General features: G+C 38.5%; 1 protein-coding gene across 1 annotated transcript; it reads right to left on the bottom strand.

Moving 5' to 3' along the window:
• Nucleotides 1-540: 540 nt before the first annotated feature.
• Nucleotides 541-17,723, bottom strand: LOC122685780 (retinol-binding protein 1-like). The gene is made up of 2 exons (XM_043890688.1): nt 17,434-17,723; nt 541-615 (listed from the first exon to the last, which is right to left on the bottom strand). The coding sequence occupies exons 1-2, from the start codon at nt 17,662-17,664 to the stop codon at nt 541-543; spliced, it is 306 nt and encodes a 101-aa protein (XP_043746623.1). The 5' UTR covers nt 17,665-17,723.
• Between the last annotated feature and the right edge of the window lie 1,445 nt (nt 17,724-19,168).

Raw genomic sequence — 19,168 nt, 5'->3', positions numbered from 1 at the left:
GCTCGCCCACAGTCCTTGGCCCCACCTCAACAGAGGGTTCACTGGTGCATGCAGCTGTAGTAACCAGGGAAGAGTGAACTTATGGTCCATATATCTTCTACACAAGGACACGTCTCCAAAACTGGAAAATTAACCAGCCTACCTAATACATAGAAATAGAAACAACCAGGCAAAATGAGGAGACAGAGGAATAAGTTCCAAGTGAAGGAACAAGACAAAACTCCAGAAGAACTAAGCAAAGTAGAGATACACAAACTATCAGATAAAGAGTTTAAGGTAATGATTATAAAGATGCTCAACAAACTCAGAAGAACGATTGAATATAGGAGAAGTTTAACAAAAATTAGAAATCAAATAAGCAAATGGAGCTGAAGAATACAATACTTAATTTAAAAACACAGTAGAAGGAATCAACGGTAGATTAGATGACACAAAGGAATGGATCAGTGAACCAGAAGACTATCCCAGCTGAACAGAAAAAAAAAAAAAATCAAGGATTAAGAAATCTTTGTGACAACATCAAGCACACTAACTTTAATATCATAGGTATCCCAGGAAGAGAAGAAAGAAGGGGGCAGAGGATTTATCCGAAGAATAGCTGAAAGCTTCCTTAACCTGGGAAAGGAAACAGACATCCAAGTGTAGGAAGCAGAGAGATTTCTAAACAAGATGAATCCAAAGAGATCTACACCAAGACATATTATAAATAAAATGGCAAAGATTAAATAATAAGAATCTTTAAATCAGGAAGAAGAAATCAATCAGTTACATATAGGGGAACTCTCATAAGACAGCTAACTTTTCAACAGTACTCTGCAGACCATAAGGACTGGCACACTACAATCAAAGTAATGAAAGGAAAAAGTCTACAACAAAGAAACTCTCCCCAGCAAGACTACCAATCCTATTTGAAGGAGAGAGTTTTACAGACAACCTGGTAGCTCAACTGGTAAAGAATCCACCTGCAATTCAGGAGACCCCTGTTTGATTCCTGGGTCGGGAAGATCCGCTGGAGAAGGAATAGGCTACCCACTCTAGTATTCCTGGGATTCTCTGATGGCTCAGCTGGTAAAGAATCTGCCTGCCATGAGGGAGACCTGGATTCAGTCCCTGGGTTGGGAAGATCTTCTGGAGAAAGGAAAGGTTACCCACTCCAGTATTCTGGCCTAGAGAGTCCCATGGACTGTATAGTCCATGAGGTCGCAAAAAGTGACTTTCACTTCCAAAACTTAAAAGAGTTCAGCACTACTAAACTGACTTTACAAGAAATGCTAAAGAAATTTCTCTAAGAAGATAAGAAAAGATCACAACTAGAAATCTGAAAATTAAGAAATGAGGAATCTCATTGATAAAATCAAAATTGTATTAAAGGTAGTAGATCAATCATTTACAGAGTTAGTAGGAAGGTTAAAAGACCAAAGTAGTAAAAATCATCTATATTCGTAATAAGTATCTAAGGGATATACAAAACAAAAAGATGAAAAATATACTATCGATGTGTCGAACGTAATAAAATACATGGATGTTAGAAAGCATTTGATCTTAAGAGATCATCAACTTGAAATAATTATATATGAACCTCACATATGTAATTACAACTCAGAATCTATAAGGAATTCAAATGTAACATACTCAAGATAATCATCAAACCTCATCAAAAGGAAGAAAGCAAGAAAAAAGGAACAACAAAACCTACAAAAACAACCAGAAAACAATTAATAAAATGGCAATAAGTATATACCAATCAATAATTACTTTAAATGTAAATGGATTAAATGCTCCAATCAAAAGATATATTGTGACTGAAAGGATACAAAAAGAAGACCTGTATATATTATCTAAAAGAGATTCACTTATATCTAAAACACAGACTAAAAGTAAGCAGAATTTTATAAATGAAATATATCCAATCATCTACACTCCCTCTCAAATTCTAAACAATGAGGCTTTTTGAACTATACTTTTAGAATCAACTTAAATAAATCTTTGTGTGATTCATCTGAATCATACATTGTCAGTAGTTACAAATCCAGGTAGAAAGAGTACATAAAATTATTCATAAGTGAGAACAATTCATACAAAAGAAATATTCAAAAAAAGAAAGCCCAGACAATATTAAAAGGAAATGCACTGAACTTTAAAACATTGTTCTGGACTATTATATAAAATACCAAAAGGTTCAGAATTGTTGAACAGAAGTTTATGCAGTACAAAGCCAAAAGGTGAAAAATTATTAAATGTATAAAATCTAAAACTTTAGAAACATGCTTAAATGCATTTTCTTTATACAATTCAACTGGATACCACATATAAAATTTGGCAATTAAAATACAATTAAATACAGATTTGCAAGCCTTTTGGCAATTATGTAAATTTGAAAAAGTTAAGTGAATCACCAGTTGGAAAATAAAAGGTTATATACATGCCATAAAAGCACAAATCATCAAAAGTTGTATTTTTACAATTTCACTATAAAATAGTGTGAAAAAACAATACTTGCTTGGTTTTGTCATTTTGCCTAAAATAAGATATAAAGTGACAAAAAATAAAATAGCCTGTTTTGTATATGTGAATTATATTTGTAACAAATGCTTTTGTATGACCATGTTATACTTGATTTTAAACTGTTAAAAAAATGTGAGGGGATGGAAAAGGTATTCAATGCAAATGGAAGCAAAAAGAATGCTGGGGCAGCTATATTTATATCAGACAAAATAGACTTTAAAACACACTGTAAACAAGAGACAAAGACATTGTATAACAAATAAGGGATAAATTCAACAAGAGGATATAAAACTTGTAAATATATATGGTCCCAACATAGGAGTAGTCACAAAATTAAAAGACACTTGTTCCTTGGAAGAAAAGCTATGTCAAACCTAGACAGCATATTAAAAAGAAAAGACATCAGTTTGCTGGCAAAGGTTCTTATAGTCAAAGTTATGGTTTTTCTAGTAGTCATGTATAGATGTGAGAGTTGGGCCATAAAGAAGGCTGAGCACTGAAGAACTGATGTTTTCGAATTGTGGTGCTGAAGAAGATGCCCGAGAGTCCCTTGGACTGCAAGGAGATCAAACCAGTCAATTCTAAAGAAAATCTGCCCTGAATACTCATTGGAAGGACTGATGCTGAAGCTCCAACACTTTGGCCACCTGAAACGAAGAGCCAACTTCTTGAGAAAAGACACTGATGCTGGGAAAGATTGAGGGCAGGAGAAGGAGGCAACAGAGGATGAGATGGCTGGATAGTATCACTGACTCAGTGGACTTGAGTTTGAGCAAGCTCCAAGAGATGGTGAAGGACAGGAAAGTCTAGTGTGCTGCAGTCCATGGGGGTCACAATGAGTCAGATGCGACTTAGCAACTGAACAACTCAGGCAAGGGGAACAAAAGCAAAAATAAACAAATCAAACTACACCAAAATAAAAGGTTTTCTCACAACAAAGGAAACCATCAACAAAATTTTTTTTAAAAAAAGGTAGCCTACTGAAGGGGAGAAGTTACTTGTAAGTGGTATATCTAAGAAGGATTAATGTCCAAACTACACAAAGAGCTCATAAAACTCAGCTTCAAAAAAAAAATTCAAAAAATGGGCAGAGAACCTCACTGGACATTTTAAAAAGATATAGAGATGACCAACAGACATACAAAAATATGCTCAACATCAGTAATCATCAGGGAAATGCAAATCAGAACCACTATGAGATATCACCTCACACCTGTCAGAATGGCTATCATCAAAAAGACAAGAAAAACAAGTGCTGGCAAGGACGTGAAGAAAAGAGAACCTTCATGCACTGTAGGTGGGAATGTGTATTGGTGCAGCTACTGTGGAAAATGGTGTGGAGCTTTCTCAGAAAGTTATATATATATATCATACAATCCACTAATTCTACTTCAGGGTATTTTTTTTTTAAAGGAAACAAAAACACTAATGAAAAGATACATGTACCCTTATGTTCACTGCTTTCCTGGTAGCTCAGTCAGTAAAGAATCTGCCTGCAATGCAAGAGACCCGGGTTTGATCCCTGGGTCTGGAAGAACCCCTGGAGAAGGAAACGGCAACCCATTCCAATATTCTTGCCTGGAAAATCCCATGCAGAGAGGAGCCTGGCGGGCTACAGTCCATGGGGTCACAAGAGTCAGACAAGACTTAGTGACTCAACAACCACCACCATGTTCACTGCAGCATTTCTTTCAACAGCCAACATATGGAAGTAACCTAAGTATCCAACGATGGATGAATGGATCAAAAAAAAATGTGGCATGTAAATATAATGAAATATTACTCTGCCATAAAAAGTAATGAAATCTTGCCATCTCTGAGCATATGGATGTACCTATGCTAAGTGAAATAAGTCATACAGAGAAGGACAATTATGGTATGATTTTACTTACATGTAGAATCCAAAAAAATAAATATAAGAAAATAAACAGACTCATAGATACAGAGAACAAGCTGGTGATCACCAAAAGGGGACAAGGTGGGGAAATAAGTGTAATTGGGGTGGAGATTAAGAGGGATAAATTTCCAGTTCTAAACTTAATGTCATGACGATATAATGTACAGCATAGGGAACATAGTCAGTAGTATTGTCATAACTTTGTATGCTAACTAGACTTGGTGATCATTTTGTAATGTATAAAATACCAAATCACTACTGGTACATCTGAAACCAAAATTTTAAGCCAATTACATGTCAGTTGAAAACAAAAAGACTGTATAAAATACTAGATGTCAAGAGACTTCTGGGATCACATTTCTACTTGCTATTTGGGTGATCATCAGAGGTTGTGGCAGTCATGAAAATGCGCGGGTCAGATCTCCAGCTATGAGCAAGATAATTGATTAATACTCCCAGCTCCTGCTCCTCTGGACCCACCACTGCGTTTACTTTGAGGCCATCCTTCCTATGGGTTGCTCTCAGCCAAAGACAGAGCATGGTGTTGAAGTTCAAGCGTCTCTCTACCCAACCCTCCTTCCCTCGTTCTCTTGCCATAAGTGACAGACCTGTGTTGCATTCTGAAGGCTCTCCTCACTTTTGCTGCATCCTGTGCCATCACATCTCATAAATTCTAATCCTACCTTGGGGTCTTCTCGGTGAACCACTTAATCTCTTTTGGCTTCAGTTTCCTCATTTGTAGTTTGAACATAATGGTACCTTTCCTGCTTATCTCACTGGGTTATTGTCAGGACCAAACATTAGAATGTGTAACAAAAGCACTTGCAGTTATATATTGCTGTAAATGATTGTAGACTACTTTCCATCACTTCTTTTCTGTACAAGAGACTGTTCCCACAATCAGTTTCCTTTTCCTTTTTCACAGCTTTGGGAAAAAATGTTGGTCCTAGTTATCATATGAAAGTCCAGTCTCAATTCATCTGTTTCTATACCTTGAAATAGTAATGTATTAAACCCGGTCTTGCCATATTCTGGGATTCTATTCATGAGAGAGAAAAATTCACCATAAGACAGGTATATCTTGGAACCTATCTAAGGGGATTAGCTACTGAGATTTCAAAATGACCCAATTATTAAAAAACCTCCCTGGAAGTTTTCTTCACAGTAGAAAACCCAGCAATAGAGCAGTTCTGAATATTATAATAATTTAGTGGAATTACATAATACGTGTATTTATTTTAGAGCATGTAAGATGTGGGGGCGAAGAAGAAACATCATATTGCACTCCAAATAATTTTGTTATGTGTATAAATTCCACAAGTTAATCCATTTTAGAAATTAACCTGTTTTCTGGACTTCTTTCAGGACCTAACTGAGGAAAGGAGCAGAGAGGCTAATGTTGGCTTTGAGAAAACAAAGTTAATTTAGTTCTCATGGTTTCCTGTTTCGCTGTACAATCCGAGTTAAATGGCTTTTTTATATACATATATGGCAGCATATTAAAACCTAGATAGCATATTAAAAAGCAGAGACATTACTTTGCCAACAAAGGTCCGTCTAGTCAAAGCTATGGTTTTTCCAGTAGTCATGTATGGATGTGAGAGTTGGACTATAAAGAAAGCTGAGGGCTGAAGAATTGATGCTTTTGAACTGTGGTGTTGGAGAAGACTCTTGAGAGTCCCTTGAACTGCCAGGAGATCCAAACAGTCCATCCTAAAGGAAATCAGCCCTGAATATTCATTGGAAGGGCTAATGCTGAACCTGAAACTCCAATACTTTGGCGACCTGATGCAAAGAAGTGATTCATTAGAAAAGACCCTGATTCTGGGAAAGATTGAAGGCAGGAGGAGAAGGGGATGACAACAGAGGATGAGACGGTTGAATAGCATCACCGATTCAACAGGTGTGAGTCTGAGTAAACTCCGGGAGTTGGTGATGGACAGGGAGGCCTGGCGTGCTGCAGTCCATGGGGTCGCAAAGAGTTGGACACGACTGAGCGACTGAACTGAACTGATGGCAGCATACAAAACAGGATCAGGGGCAAAACATGTGTCTATTCCCAGTCCTGTCCTTAATTTTATGTGCTGCATGGGGTGGGTCACTTAATTGCTCTTCATTTGAGATTTCTTTCTAGTTGAGTATATCTTATCTTCTCAGTAAGTGGTAGCTATTTTCCATCATCCACAAAGCAATGGTGTTTTGCAGGAAAATCTAATTTTTTCCCTCCAGTGTGTCTTTACATAAACAACTTCACTTCTGATACATCTGGTCACCAAATGTGTGGATTTTTCCCCCTATACCAAGCAATTCTGAGACAAACAGGGTGTCTTACAATGTAACTCAATTCTGATACCATTCACTTTACCAATAGCATTGGATCCCACATGTTAAGGGCTCAGTCCCACTACACTCACTCCACTTCAGATGCCAACCATAAGTCCAGGTTGTCACCTGGGCTTCTGGCCAAAACTGGCTATCAATATAAGGCTTCTGTGATTCTTCTTAGATTTGATTAACTTGCTAGAAGGGCTCACAGAACTCAGGGAAACGTGTTTGCACTTTATTAAAGGGTATGTTAGAGGACACAGAAGAAAAGATAAGTAAGATGAGGTCTGGAGAGTCCTGAGTACAGGAGCTCCTGCCTCCATGGAGTTGAGACACATTAACTTCCAGTATGTAGATGTGTTCACCTACTTGGGAACTCACTGTACTATTGGGATTTTATGGAAGCTTCCTCATGTGGGCACAATCAATTATTAACTTCATTTCCACCCCCTCTTCCCCTTCTGAAGAATAAGGGGTAGGGCTGAAAATTTCAAGTTTCTAATCATGTCTTGGTCTTTCTGGTGAGCTGCTCCCATTCAGGAGCCATCTAGGAACCCACCCAGAGGCATCCCCAAGAGAACAAAGGATGCTCCTAGTGTTGTTTAGTGGCTCAGTCGTGTCCAACTCTTTGTGACCCCATGGACTGTAGCCTTCCAGGCGCCCCTGTCCATGGGACTTCCCAGGCAAGAATACTTCAGTGGGTTGCCATTTCCTTTTCTAGGGGATCTTTCCAACCCAGGGATCAAACTTGCATCTCTTGCATTGGCAGATGGATTCTTTAACTCTGAGCCACCAGGGAAGCCTCCTAGTGCTATTACCACTGAGGAAGTTACCTTCCCTTTAGGAAGAGTTTTAGAGCCCTGTGTCAGGGACAGGGTCAAAGACCAAACACCAGAACAAAGTGTGTTCTTCTCATTTCAGGAATTACAGGAGCTATGTGCTGGCAACAGGGACAGAGATCAATACACGTATTTTCTGTTATCTCACAAGTTCATCATTGTAGTAGTGAAAACAGTTTTTTAAATATTTATTTCTTTCATTGCTATGCGTGGGCTTTCCCTAGTTGTGGTGAATGCGGGCCACTCTTCTTTGTGGTACACAGGCTTCTCGTTGTGATGGCTTCTTTTACTGTGGAAAGCAGATTCTAGGACACATGGACTTCAGTACTTGTGGGTCCCAGGCTCTAGAGCACGGGCTATAGCTGTGGTGCACAGGCTTTGTTGCTCTGTGGCATGTGGGATCTTCCTGGACCAGAGATTGAAACTCTTGTCTCCTGCACTGGCAGGCAGATTCTTAATCACTAGACCACCAGGGAAGCCCCAGAAAAGAGATTTTAATCTTTACACTCACCATCCTTCACACTCAGCCTACTGTTTGGATTCTTCCAGTAGAAGACTACAAAGACCCACTGTTATTTCCATGGTGCAGCAGCTAATCACAGTGGGAAGAATATGGTCCTGGAGTTGGATGTGCTTTAAATCAAATCCAGCTTTGCACATTTTCTAAGAATTGGGCTGGTTGCTTGAACTGTTTGAGCCTTCAGATAATATTATCTCTTCTTCTAGTTTGGTGTGAAGACTGAATAAGGTAATTCTTCAAAGACACTTAGCAATACATAATTTTTCACCCCTCTTCATTTAAGCAGTCCTTTTCTGGATGTCTGCTCATCTTGAGTACAACTATATTGCATTGAAAGAGCTCTCAGTATTTATCTGTAGACTTAACATACATATATCTAAGGAGTGGAATAATCTGGTGTCAGGTAACATTTCCAGCTGTTGTGATGTTATACAACTGGTATAACATTTTTTTAAGATACTGGCTTTATCACCTGAGGCAACTTGCTTAATGTCTCTGGTTCTTTGTTAATAAACATAGATTGTGGTAATACCTATTTTATAAAGGTTTTGGAGAGTTAAATGACATGATACACAGGAAATGCTTAATAAAATACAAGATACAAAGTCAACACTTAACTTTTAATAAAAATATAATGTGGCAGAGGGTGAAATTTCTCATTAAGCTTAGAAATTAAATATAGTCAGTAGATACTTGTCAAATTGAAAATTAGAATAAAATGATGAAATTAAGTAGTTGTTCTGACTGAAAAATGAAGTGTGGAATGGGGAGATTGGTTGAAATGGAACTGATAGTTTTCTTATTACAAAATAAATGATATGAGTAAATTCATCCTAAGTGAAATCTTAGTCAACAGTTGACTCCAAAATTTATATCTACTAGATATCTTCCTTCAGCACTGGATTCCTATATCCAGTTGTTTACTTGACAAATCTAACGGAAATCTAACAGGCATTTCAAGTAATATATCCAAAGCCCAAATCCTGACTTGTCTCCTAAACCTTACTCACCATGGGCTTTCACTTCTTATTAAGAAAAGTTGTCATCTATATATATATTTTTTTACTCATATACTTTGTTGACTGTCTATCTCCTTTCATTAGATTGGCTCTTCACTTCAAGAGGATAGGAATTCTATTTTGTTTACCCCTGTAATATCAGTTCCTAGAACTTTTCCAACTCATAGGAACTTTCTAGGAATGTTTGTAAAATGAATAGATGAATCCAAAATGTACTTCATTTGCTTAGAAAAATGTAGTTTTTTCTAATTCTTGTCATAGCAATGTAAGGACACAAAGCAATGAAGCAGACTAAAATATTAATATGTGGAACTCTGAGAACAGGGGGAAAGCAATGGGGGTTGTTTGACCTAATGTCTGTGAAATAGCATGGTTATCAGAAGTTTAGTGTTCTAACTCCGGTGAACAAAATGTGAAGAATAGTTTTAAATAACAAGATGGGAATCCCTTTCAGGCATGTAGATGGGCAGCATGGAGTGTCTAAACACTGGAATCACTGAAAATTTCTTCCCGCCAGCTCTAGAAGGCAGGTTACACTTTCAGTTCTCTTGATAGGTTGTTGGCAGGGTCCTGCCTGGAGACATGGTTATGTACTTGAATGCCACATGCGCTCTCAAGCCTAAGGCTCCTTGCCCTGCAAGTCTGTGAATTAACACATCTCTTTGAACAAACTTGTTTGATAGTTTGTGAAAGAAAACAGACTTAAAGAGCAGTTTGGTGAAATTTGAAGGCATGTGAAAGACTCATTTTTTAATAGAGAACTCAGAAAAATCTCTAGAGTAGAACAGTTACATTCACACACAAACAGTTTCCCAAATATGATCTAAAGAGTGACCTGTTCTTTTCAAAATCTACCAGTTTAACCACTTCGCCGTCTGAGTCTAAACATGTGCAAGTGATTTAAAGGAGCAGTGACTGGAAGTGAAACATGGCTTCTAAAGGAAATTGATATTTTCACCATAATCATGACATTTATAGTGACATAGATTTAGACATGTATTTAACCTCGCTGAATATGGATACTGCCAAGATGTGAATCAGCTAAGCTCTCAGACAGATAATGTGAGTTAGAAAACATCCAAGTATGGGTTGTTCACTGATTTTAAAAAGCATTATAATTTCTCCTAGATTGGGTTAGTGGCTTAACCTGCTTGCCCTTGTATGTGTTCAGAGGAGAGTCTCCTCCTAAATATGACGGAGTGGGGGATTGTTGCAATAGTTTTTGCCTCTGTGTTCCAGCTTAAGGGCAGTTTTTAAGGGCACCTGAATCAGTCTTGTCCATGGGAACTCATGCCCCCAAGGGTCACATCGCATCTCTAAATTAAAATGTCTTTGAACAATCAGATCCAAGAATATTCTAAAAAAGGTCTCCCATCTAAATTCTAATTTGGTGTGCTGCTGTAGACACCAGCTTTGGGTAAGCCAGCTCAGCATGTGTCCCTACTATTTAATGTCAGCCCATGACTATTCTTAGCCTTGACACCTCCAAACAGTTTACCAGGATGAACAGATTTCTCCAACCCATCACATTTTCTATCCATTGAGTCACAGATGGAAGAGGATAAAAAGGATACATATATGAAAGGGGACTGGTACACGTTTCCCCACCCTCATGAGCTAATCTCAGCAACTGAGCTAGTGTCAGTTGCATGTGAAAATAGGGTTTTATTTTTTATTTTTTTCCTCTTCTGCTAGGTTCTGGGAAAGTGAAGCATAGGGATGACAATAATGTATCTCTGCCAGTTCTGGGTACTTTAGCTTTCCAAGTTGGCAGATATTATACTTAACAAGAAAGAAAGACTTTCTAGCTAAGGAGGAAGGACAACTATAAAGAGATCAAAGTAAATGAACATTTACTGTTTTGGAAGGCAGGAAAATCCATTTTTAAATAGGAGCTAATTGATGGTATTGAATGTGAAGAAATTATCTGCATATTTTCTGAAGTACATTCTAAGAAACACAACTGCCTAGACAGAATCTCAGCGAAAGAAGAATAGAAAATTGGGTAGTTGGCTTTTCCATTTCTGTTGGTAATAATTGTTCAAACTCTGACAAACTACTTCACAGAGTTTTGTTTTGTTTTGTTTTGTTTCTTTTCTGGGGTGGAAGAGTGGGGATAGTTTCTTGTCAAGTAGAATTACATAGAAATATCAGGAAAATATCCCAGACAGTACTCAAGGTAGGGATCATCATGGGAGGATTAACTCTCTCTAGCCCACGTGGCTCTCCCAGCTCCTTCATTCTTCCAGATGGGTGAGAATTAGAACTTCAGCTCATCATCAAGCAGAAAAACATGGAGACAGGGATGAAACCAGGGGTACAAGATCAGGCTTGAGAGAGTAGGGGTTTAACTTATGTTTTTACTAGGAAGAATTAAGAGGAAAATAAGTTGGAGTGAAAGTGATTTTTAAAAAGAGAAAAAAAAAAAAGGAAAAATGGAGAAAAGAACCCGAGTCAAGATAAAGAAGATACGGAAGTGATTTCTAGAAAGATTTTCACCTTTGGAAGACAGTTAACCATCCACCCACCCACCCCCCACCCCAGCCCAGAAAAATACTGGCAAGCCATCTCATTTCAAGAGCTGCTCACAAGTCAGAAGATAGCAAGCTCTGTCTATTACTTGAGAGAGAGCTTACCCCAAGGCATTTGGGGGTAAGATTTTTCCCTTTTCAAAGTTTTTAATGTCATTAATATTTTATTTTTTTCTTCTACTTGAATCATTCCTGAATCTGTGTAGCATTAGCACTTTTTCATAAAATCACAGCTCAGAGAGTGAAAGAACTAGTCCAAGATCAGATTCAGATAGTCAGCAGTAGAACCAGGGCTATTAACACCTGTGATATCATTGCCACGGTGGACTGAGGTCTTTCTCCTAGCAACTCTATGTGAAGTGTTTGCCAGGGCCTCTCTGTACTCTCTGATGCTAGGTTCCCAGTGATTATGAATAAGGAATTATGAGAAGATGTCAGCAAGACATCTTCATATTTGCATACTTACGCACAACTTGGTGTTCTAATCCAGTCTCTGAGCTTTCAAATCAATCAAGGTTGATGCCTAAGATATGACAGGAAATTTTAGAATGAATTGTTCTTTTTTACTGAGGTTTAGTTGATGTACAATATTATATGTTACAGGTGTACAATATAGTGATTCACAGTATCTAAAGTTTATATTCCATTTATAGCTATGAAACAGATTATATTTTATAATTGCTAATTCTTTTTTTTTTTTTTTTTTTTTTTTTTTTAATTTTTTTATTAGTTGGAGGCTAATTACTTCACAACATTTCAGTGGGTTTTGTCATACATTGATATGAATCAGCCATAGATTTACACTTATTCCCCATCCCGATCGCCCCTCCCACCTCCCTCTTCACCCGACTCCTCTGGGTCTTCCCAGTGCACCAGGCCCGAGCACTTGTCTCATGCATCCCACCTGGGCTGGTGATCTGTTTCACCATAGATAGTATACATGCTGTTCTTTTGAAACATCCCACCCTCACATTCTCCCACAGAGTTCAAAAGTCTGTTCTGTATTTCTGTGTCTCTTTTTCTGTTTTGCATATAGGGTTATCATTACCATCTTTCTAAATTCCATATATATGTGTTAGTATGCTGTAATGTTCTTTATCTTTCTGGCTTACTTCACTCTGTATAATGGGCTCCAGTTTCATCCATCTCATTAGGACTGATTCAAATGAATTCTTTTTGACAGCTGAGTAATATTCCATGGTGTATATGTACCACAGCTTCCTTATCCATTCATCTGCTGATGGGCATCTAGGTTGCTTCCATGTCCTGGCTATTATAAACAGTGCTGCAATGAACATTGGGGTGCACGTGGCTCTTTCAGATCTGGTTTCCTCAGTGTGTATGCCCAAAAGTGGGATTGCTGGGTCATATGGCAGTTCTATTTCCAGTTTTTTAAGGAATCTCCACACTGTTTTCCATAGTGGCTGTACTAGTTTGCATTCCCACCAACAGTGTAAGAGGGTTCCCTTTTCTCCACACCCTCTCCAGCATTTATTGCTTGTAGTCTTTTGGATAGCAGCCATCCTGACTGGCGTGTAATGGTACCTCATTGTGGTTTTGATTTGCATTTCTCTAATAATGAGTGATGTTGAGCACCTTTTCATGTGTTTGTTAGCCATCTGTATGTCTTCTTTGGAGAAATGTCTGTTTAGTTCTTTGGCCCATTTTTTGATTGGGTCATTTATTTTTCTGGAATTGAGCTTCAGGAGTTGCTTGTATATTTTTGAGATTAATCCTTTGTCTGTTTCTTCATTTGCTATTATTTTCTCCCAATCTGACGGCTGTCTTTTCACCTTACTTATAGTTTCCTTTGTAGTGCAAAAGCTTTTAAGTTTCATTAGATCCCATTTGTTTAGTTTTGCTTTCATTTCCAATATTCTGGGAGGTGGGTCATAGAGGATCTTGCTGTGATTTATGTCAGAGAGTGTTTTGCCTATGTTCTCCTCTAGGAGTTTTATAGTTTCTGGTCTTACATTTAGATCTTTAATCCATTTTGAGTTTATTTTTGTGTATGGTGTTAGAAAGTGTTCTAGTTTCATTCTTTTACAGGTGGTTGACCAGTTTTCCCAGCACCACTTGTTAAAGAGGTTGTCTTTTTTCCATTGTATATCCTTGCCTCCTTTGTCAAAGATAAGGTGTCCATAGGTTCGTGGATTTATCTCTGGGCTTTCTATTCTGTTCCATTGATCTATATTTCTGTCTTTGTGCCAGTACCATACTGTCTTGATGACTGTGGCTTTGTAGTAGAGTCTGAAGTCAGGCAGGTTGATTCCTCCAGTTCCATTCTTCTTTCTCAAGATTACTTTGGCTATTCGAGGTTTTTTGTATTTCCATACAAATTGTGAAATTCTTTGGTCTAGTTCTGTGAAAAATACCGTTGGTAGCTTGATAGGGATTGCATTGAATCTATAGATTGCTTTGGGTAGAATAGCCATTTTGACAATATTGATTCTTCCAATCCATGAACACGGTATGTTTCTCCATCTGTTTGTGTCCTCTTTGATTTCTTTCATCAGTGTTTTATAGTTTTCTATGTATAGGTCTTTTGTTTCTTTAGGTAGATATACTCCTAAGTATTTTATTCTTTTTGTTGCAATGGTGAATGGTATTGTTTCCTTAATTTCTCTTTCTGTTTTTTCATTGTTAGTATATAGGAATGCAAGGGATTTCTGTGTGTTAATTTTATATCCTGCAACTTTACTATATTCATTGATTAGCTCTAGTAATTTTCTGGTAGAGTCTTTAGGGTTTTCTATGTAGAGGATCATGTCATCTGCAAACAGTGAGAGTTTCACTTCTTCTTTTCCTATCTGGATTCCTTTTACTTCTTTTTCTGCTCTGATTGCTGTGGCCAAAACTTCCAACACTATGTTGAACAGTAGTGGTGACAGTGGGCACCCTTGTCTTGTTCCTGATTTCAGGGGGAATGCTTTCAATTTTTCACCATTGAGGGTGATGCTTGCTGTGGGTTTGTCATATATGGCTTTTATAATGTTGAGGTATGTTCCTTCTATTCCTGCTTTTTGGAGAGTTTTAATCATAAATGAGTGTTGAATTTTGTCAAAGGCTTTCTCTGCATCTATTGAGATAATCATATTGTTTTTATCTTTCAATTTGTTAATGTGGTGTATTACGTTGATTGATTTGCGGATATTGAAGAATCCTTGCATTCCTGGGATAAAGCCCACTTGGTCGTGGTGTATGATTTTTTTAATATGTTGTTGGATTCTGTTTGCTAGAATTTTGTTAAGGATTTTTGCATCTATGTTCATCAGTGATATTGGCCTGTAGTTTTCTTTTTTTGTGGCATCTTTGTCTGGTTTTGGAATTAGGGTGATGGTGGCCTCATAGAATGAGTTTGGAAGTTTACCTTCTTCTGCAATTTTCTGGAAGAGTTTGAGTAAGGTAGGTGTTAGCTCTTCTCTAAATTTTTGGTAGAATTCAGCTGTGAAGCCATCTGGTCCTGGGCTTTTGTTTGCTGGAAGATTTTTGATTACACTTTCGATTTCCTTGCCTGTGATGGGTCTGTTAAGATCTTCTATTTCTTCCTGGTTCAGTTTTGGAAAGTTATACTTTTCTAAGAATTTGTCCATTTCATCCAAGTTGTCCATTTTATTGGCATAGAGCTGCTGGTAGTAGTCTCTTATGATCCTTTGTATTTCAGTGTTGTCTGTTGTGATCTCTCCATTTTCATTTCTAATTTTGTTAATTTGGTTCTTCTCTCTTTGCTTCTTAATGAGTCTTGCTAATGGTTTGTCAATTTTGTTTATTTTTTCAAAAAACCAGCTTTTAGCTTTGTTGATTTTTGCTATGGTCTCTTTAGTTTCTTTTGCATTTATTTCTGCCCTGATTTTTAAGATTTCTTTCCTTCTGCTAACCCTGGGGTTCTTCATTTCTTCCTTCTCTAATTGCTTTAGGTGTAGAGTTAGGTTATTTATTTGGCTTTTTTCTTGTTTCTTGATGTAAGCCTGTAATGCTATGAACTTTCCCCTTAGCACTGCTTTTACAGTGTCCCATAGGTTTTGGGTTGTTGTGTTTTCATTTTCATTCATTTCTATACATATTTTGATTTCTTTTTTGATTTCTTCTATGATTTGTTGGTTATTCAGAAGTGTGTTATTTAGCCTCCATGTGTTTGAATTTTTAACAATTTTTTTCCTGTAATTGAGATCTAATCTTACTGCACTGTGGTCAGAAAAGATGACTGGAATGATTTCAATTTTTTTGAATTTTCCAAGACCAGATTTATGGCCCAGGATGTGATCTATTCTGGAGAACGTTCCGTGTGCACTTGAGAAAAAGGTGAAGTTGATTGTTTTGGGGTGAAATGTCCTATAGATATCAATTAGGTCTAGCTGGTCCATTGTGTCATTTAAAGTTTGTGTTTCCTTGTTAATTTTCTGTGTAGTTGATCTATCCATAGTTGTGAGTGGGGTATTAAAGTCTCCCACTATTATTGTGTTACTATTAATTTCCTCTTTCATACTCGTTAGTGTTTGCCGTACATATTGCGGTGCTCCTATGTTGGGTGCATATATATTTATAATTGTTATATCTTCTTCTTGGATTGATCCTTTGATCATTATATAGTGTCCTTCTTTGTCTCTTTTCACAGCTTTTATTTGAAAGTCTATTTTATCTGATATGAGTATTGCAACTCCTGCTTTCTTTTGGTCTCCGTTTGCATGAAATATTTTTTTCCAGCCCTTCACTTTCAGTCTGTATGTGTCTCTTGTTTTGAGGTGGGTCTCTTGTAGACAGCATATATAGGGGTCTTGTTTTTGTATCCATTCAGCCAATCTTTGTCTTTTGGTTGGGGCATTCAACCCATTTACATTTAGGGTAATTATTGATAGGTGTGGTCCCGTTGCCATTTACTTTGTTGTTTTGGGTTCACGTTTATACAACCTTTCTGCATTTCCTGTCTAGAGAAGATCCTTTAGCATTTGTTGAAGAGCTGGTTTGGTAGTGCTGAATTCTCTCAGCTTTTGCTTATCTGTAAAGCTTTTGAGTTCTCCTTCATATCTGAATGAGATCCTTGCTGGATACAGTAATCTAGGTTGTAGGTTATTCTCTTTCATTACTTTCAGGACGTCCTGCCATTCCCTTCTGGCCTGGAGGGTTTCTATTGATAGATCAGCTGTTATCCTTATGGGAATCCCTTTGTGTGTTATTTGTTGTTTTTCCCTTGCTGCTTTTAATATTTGTTCTTTGTGTTTGATCTTTGTTAGTTTGATTAATATGTGTCTTGGGGTGTTTCGCCTTGGGTTTATCCTGTTTGGAACTCTCTGGGTTTCTTGGACTTGGGTGGCTATTTCCTTCCCCATTTTAGGGAAGTTTTCAGCTATTATCTCCTCGAGTATTTTCTCATGGCCTTTCTTTTTGTCTTCTTCTTCTGGAACTCCTATGATTCGAATGTTGGGGCGTTTCACATTGTCCCAGAGGTCCCTGAGGTTGTCCTCATTTCTTTTGATCCTTTTTTCTTTTTTCCTCTCTGCTTCATTTATTTCCACCATTTTATCTTCTATCTCACTTATCCTATCTTCTGCCTCCGTTATTCTACTCTTGGTTCCCTCCAAAGTGTTTTTGATCTCATTCATTGCATTATTCATTTTTAATTGACTCTTTTTTATTTCTTCTAGGTCTTTATTAAACAATTCTTGTATCTTTTCAATCTTTGTTTCCAAGCTATTTATCTGTAACTCCATTTTGTTTTCAAGATTTTGGATCATTTTTATTATCATTATTCTAAATTCTTTTTCAGGTAGATTCCCTATCTCCTCCTCTTTTGTTTGACTTGGTGGGCATTTTCCTCAAACTCCTTCCCAACCTGGAAGTCCATGATGTAGTTCCTAAAAGTGCTCAGCGTGCGGATGATCATGTGGTCGCCTTCCTGCACGATCTCTTTGTCTGGCTTCAGCAAGTTGGCGATTTTGCGCAAGGCCACATTGACATCCAGCGCCCGCAGGTACTCCTCGAAATTCTCGTTGGTCAGCATCTTCCAGTACCCGGTGAAGTCGACCGGCATTTCGGAGGGACGACTGGGGCCCGACGGCGACCGAACGGGCCGGAGCAGATCTGGGCAGGCAGTGCCAATTGCTAATTCTTAATAGAAAAAAAATTTCAGCTAATTAGTTGATAACACTAGGAAATTAATCATGTGAAAATAGGGGGAGTCAAATTTCTAGGAAATACTGATACAAATTAATGCAGTTTACCCAATTTTCATGTGTCTGTGCAAGTGAAATTATGTTGGAAAGGTAAAAGATAGTAGCAATTTTATAAGAAATAGATATTTTTCTATTCAAAGTCAGAAATTGCATATAGTCCCTCATGTATTGGAAGAAGTATAACTGTCTTTTTATGTGGGAAAAACATGTTATTTCACTCACACCAAGTTGAATATTTTACTAACACAGACTTATGATCAGTTTTTATAACATTTGGACCATGTTGCATTTGTAAAATGTCACTACTAGTTATATGCAGATCTCATACACTGAAAACCGAATTCTGTTTAAGTGCCCAAAAGTTTCAGAAGCTTTAAGTTGAGTGTCTTGGGTTTTCCTGCCTATACACACTTTTTAAAGGTTCACTTTCTTCACGTGTCACCCAAACTAGGCAAATAGGAAAGTGAAACTTAAAACACACAAAAATCATGTTGATGTTCGACAGAAAACAACAAATTTCTGTAAAGAATGTATCCTTCAATTAAAAAAATTAATTAAGGAGAGGAGCCAAGATGGCGGAGGAGTAGGACGGGGAGATTACTTTCTCTCCTACAAATTCATCGAAAGAATGGCTGAGCACAGAGCAAACTTCGCGAAACAGCTTCTGATCGCTAGCTGAGGTCATCAGGCGCCCAGAAAAGCAGCCCATTGTCTTCGAAAGGAGGTAGGACAAAATATAAAAGATAAAAAGTGAGACAAAAGAGCTAAGGACGGAGATCCGTCCCGGGAACTCTTAGGCGGCATTGCTTGGGGTAGGGTCCGGGCCTGAGGGCCCTGAGGACAATCGGAGGGAGCTTCTGTGAGTTGCCAACTTGAACTGTGGGAGACCAAAAGAGAGAGAGTAAATTAACCGGCCCAAACACACTGCCGGCCGCTCGCAGAACAGGGAGACCGAGAGGGTCCAGAGAGGAGCTCGCAGGCTGCGGACCAGCCCAGCCCCGCCGGAGGCAGGAGGCAGGGGGTAGGGGAAGGTCGCCGCGAGACACAGGGCGCAGGCACCCGACCGGCGCGGGCGGGGACTGGGGCTGGGGACGCGGAGGGCAGAAGGCGCACGCACCCGACTGGCGCCAGCGGAAACTGAAACTGGGTCCGTGGAAGGGAGGGGGCGCGCCACACCTGGGGAGAGTGCGCCCACCAAGCCCCTGGCTGCCTGGACCGCTCTGACGGGAAAGGCGCAGAGAGCAGGCGCAGCTTTTCGCTCCGCGATTTTGTGGAACACCTGAGGGCTGGAGCCTCGCGCAGCGCGGGGCGCGCTCCATATAGAGCAGCCGGGAGCCTGAGCAGCGCAGACGGAGAAAGCAG

The sequence above is a fragment of the Cervus elaphus genome, chromosome 29 (genome assembly GCF_910594005.1).
Source record: "Cervus elaphus chromosome 29, mCerEla1.1, whole genome shotgun sequence".
In the NCBI taxonomy this organism is placed as follows: Eukaryota; Metazoa; Chordata; class Mammalia; order Artiodactyla; family Cervidae; genus Cervus; species Cervus elaphus.
Note: the sequence above shows the minus strand (reverse complement) of the source record. Positions and strands in the feature narration are given on the sequence as shown.

Bases quoted from the DNA above. Each gene is read 5' to 3' on its own strand.
- LOC122685780 (XM_043890688.1), bottom strand. From the start codon at position 17,664: ATGCCGGTCGACTTCACCGGGTACTGGAAGATGCTGACCAACGAGAAT. The intron at 616-17,433 runs GTCAAACAAAAG...TTCCTTTCCCAG, and splicing joins TTGAGGAAAATGCCCACCAA to GTTAAGGAAGCTTTCAGCTA.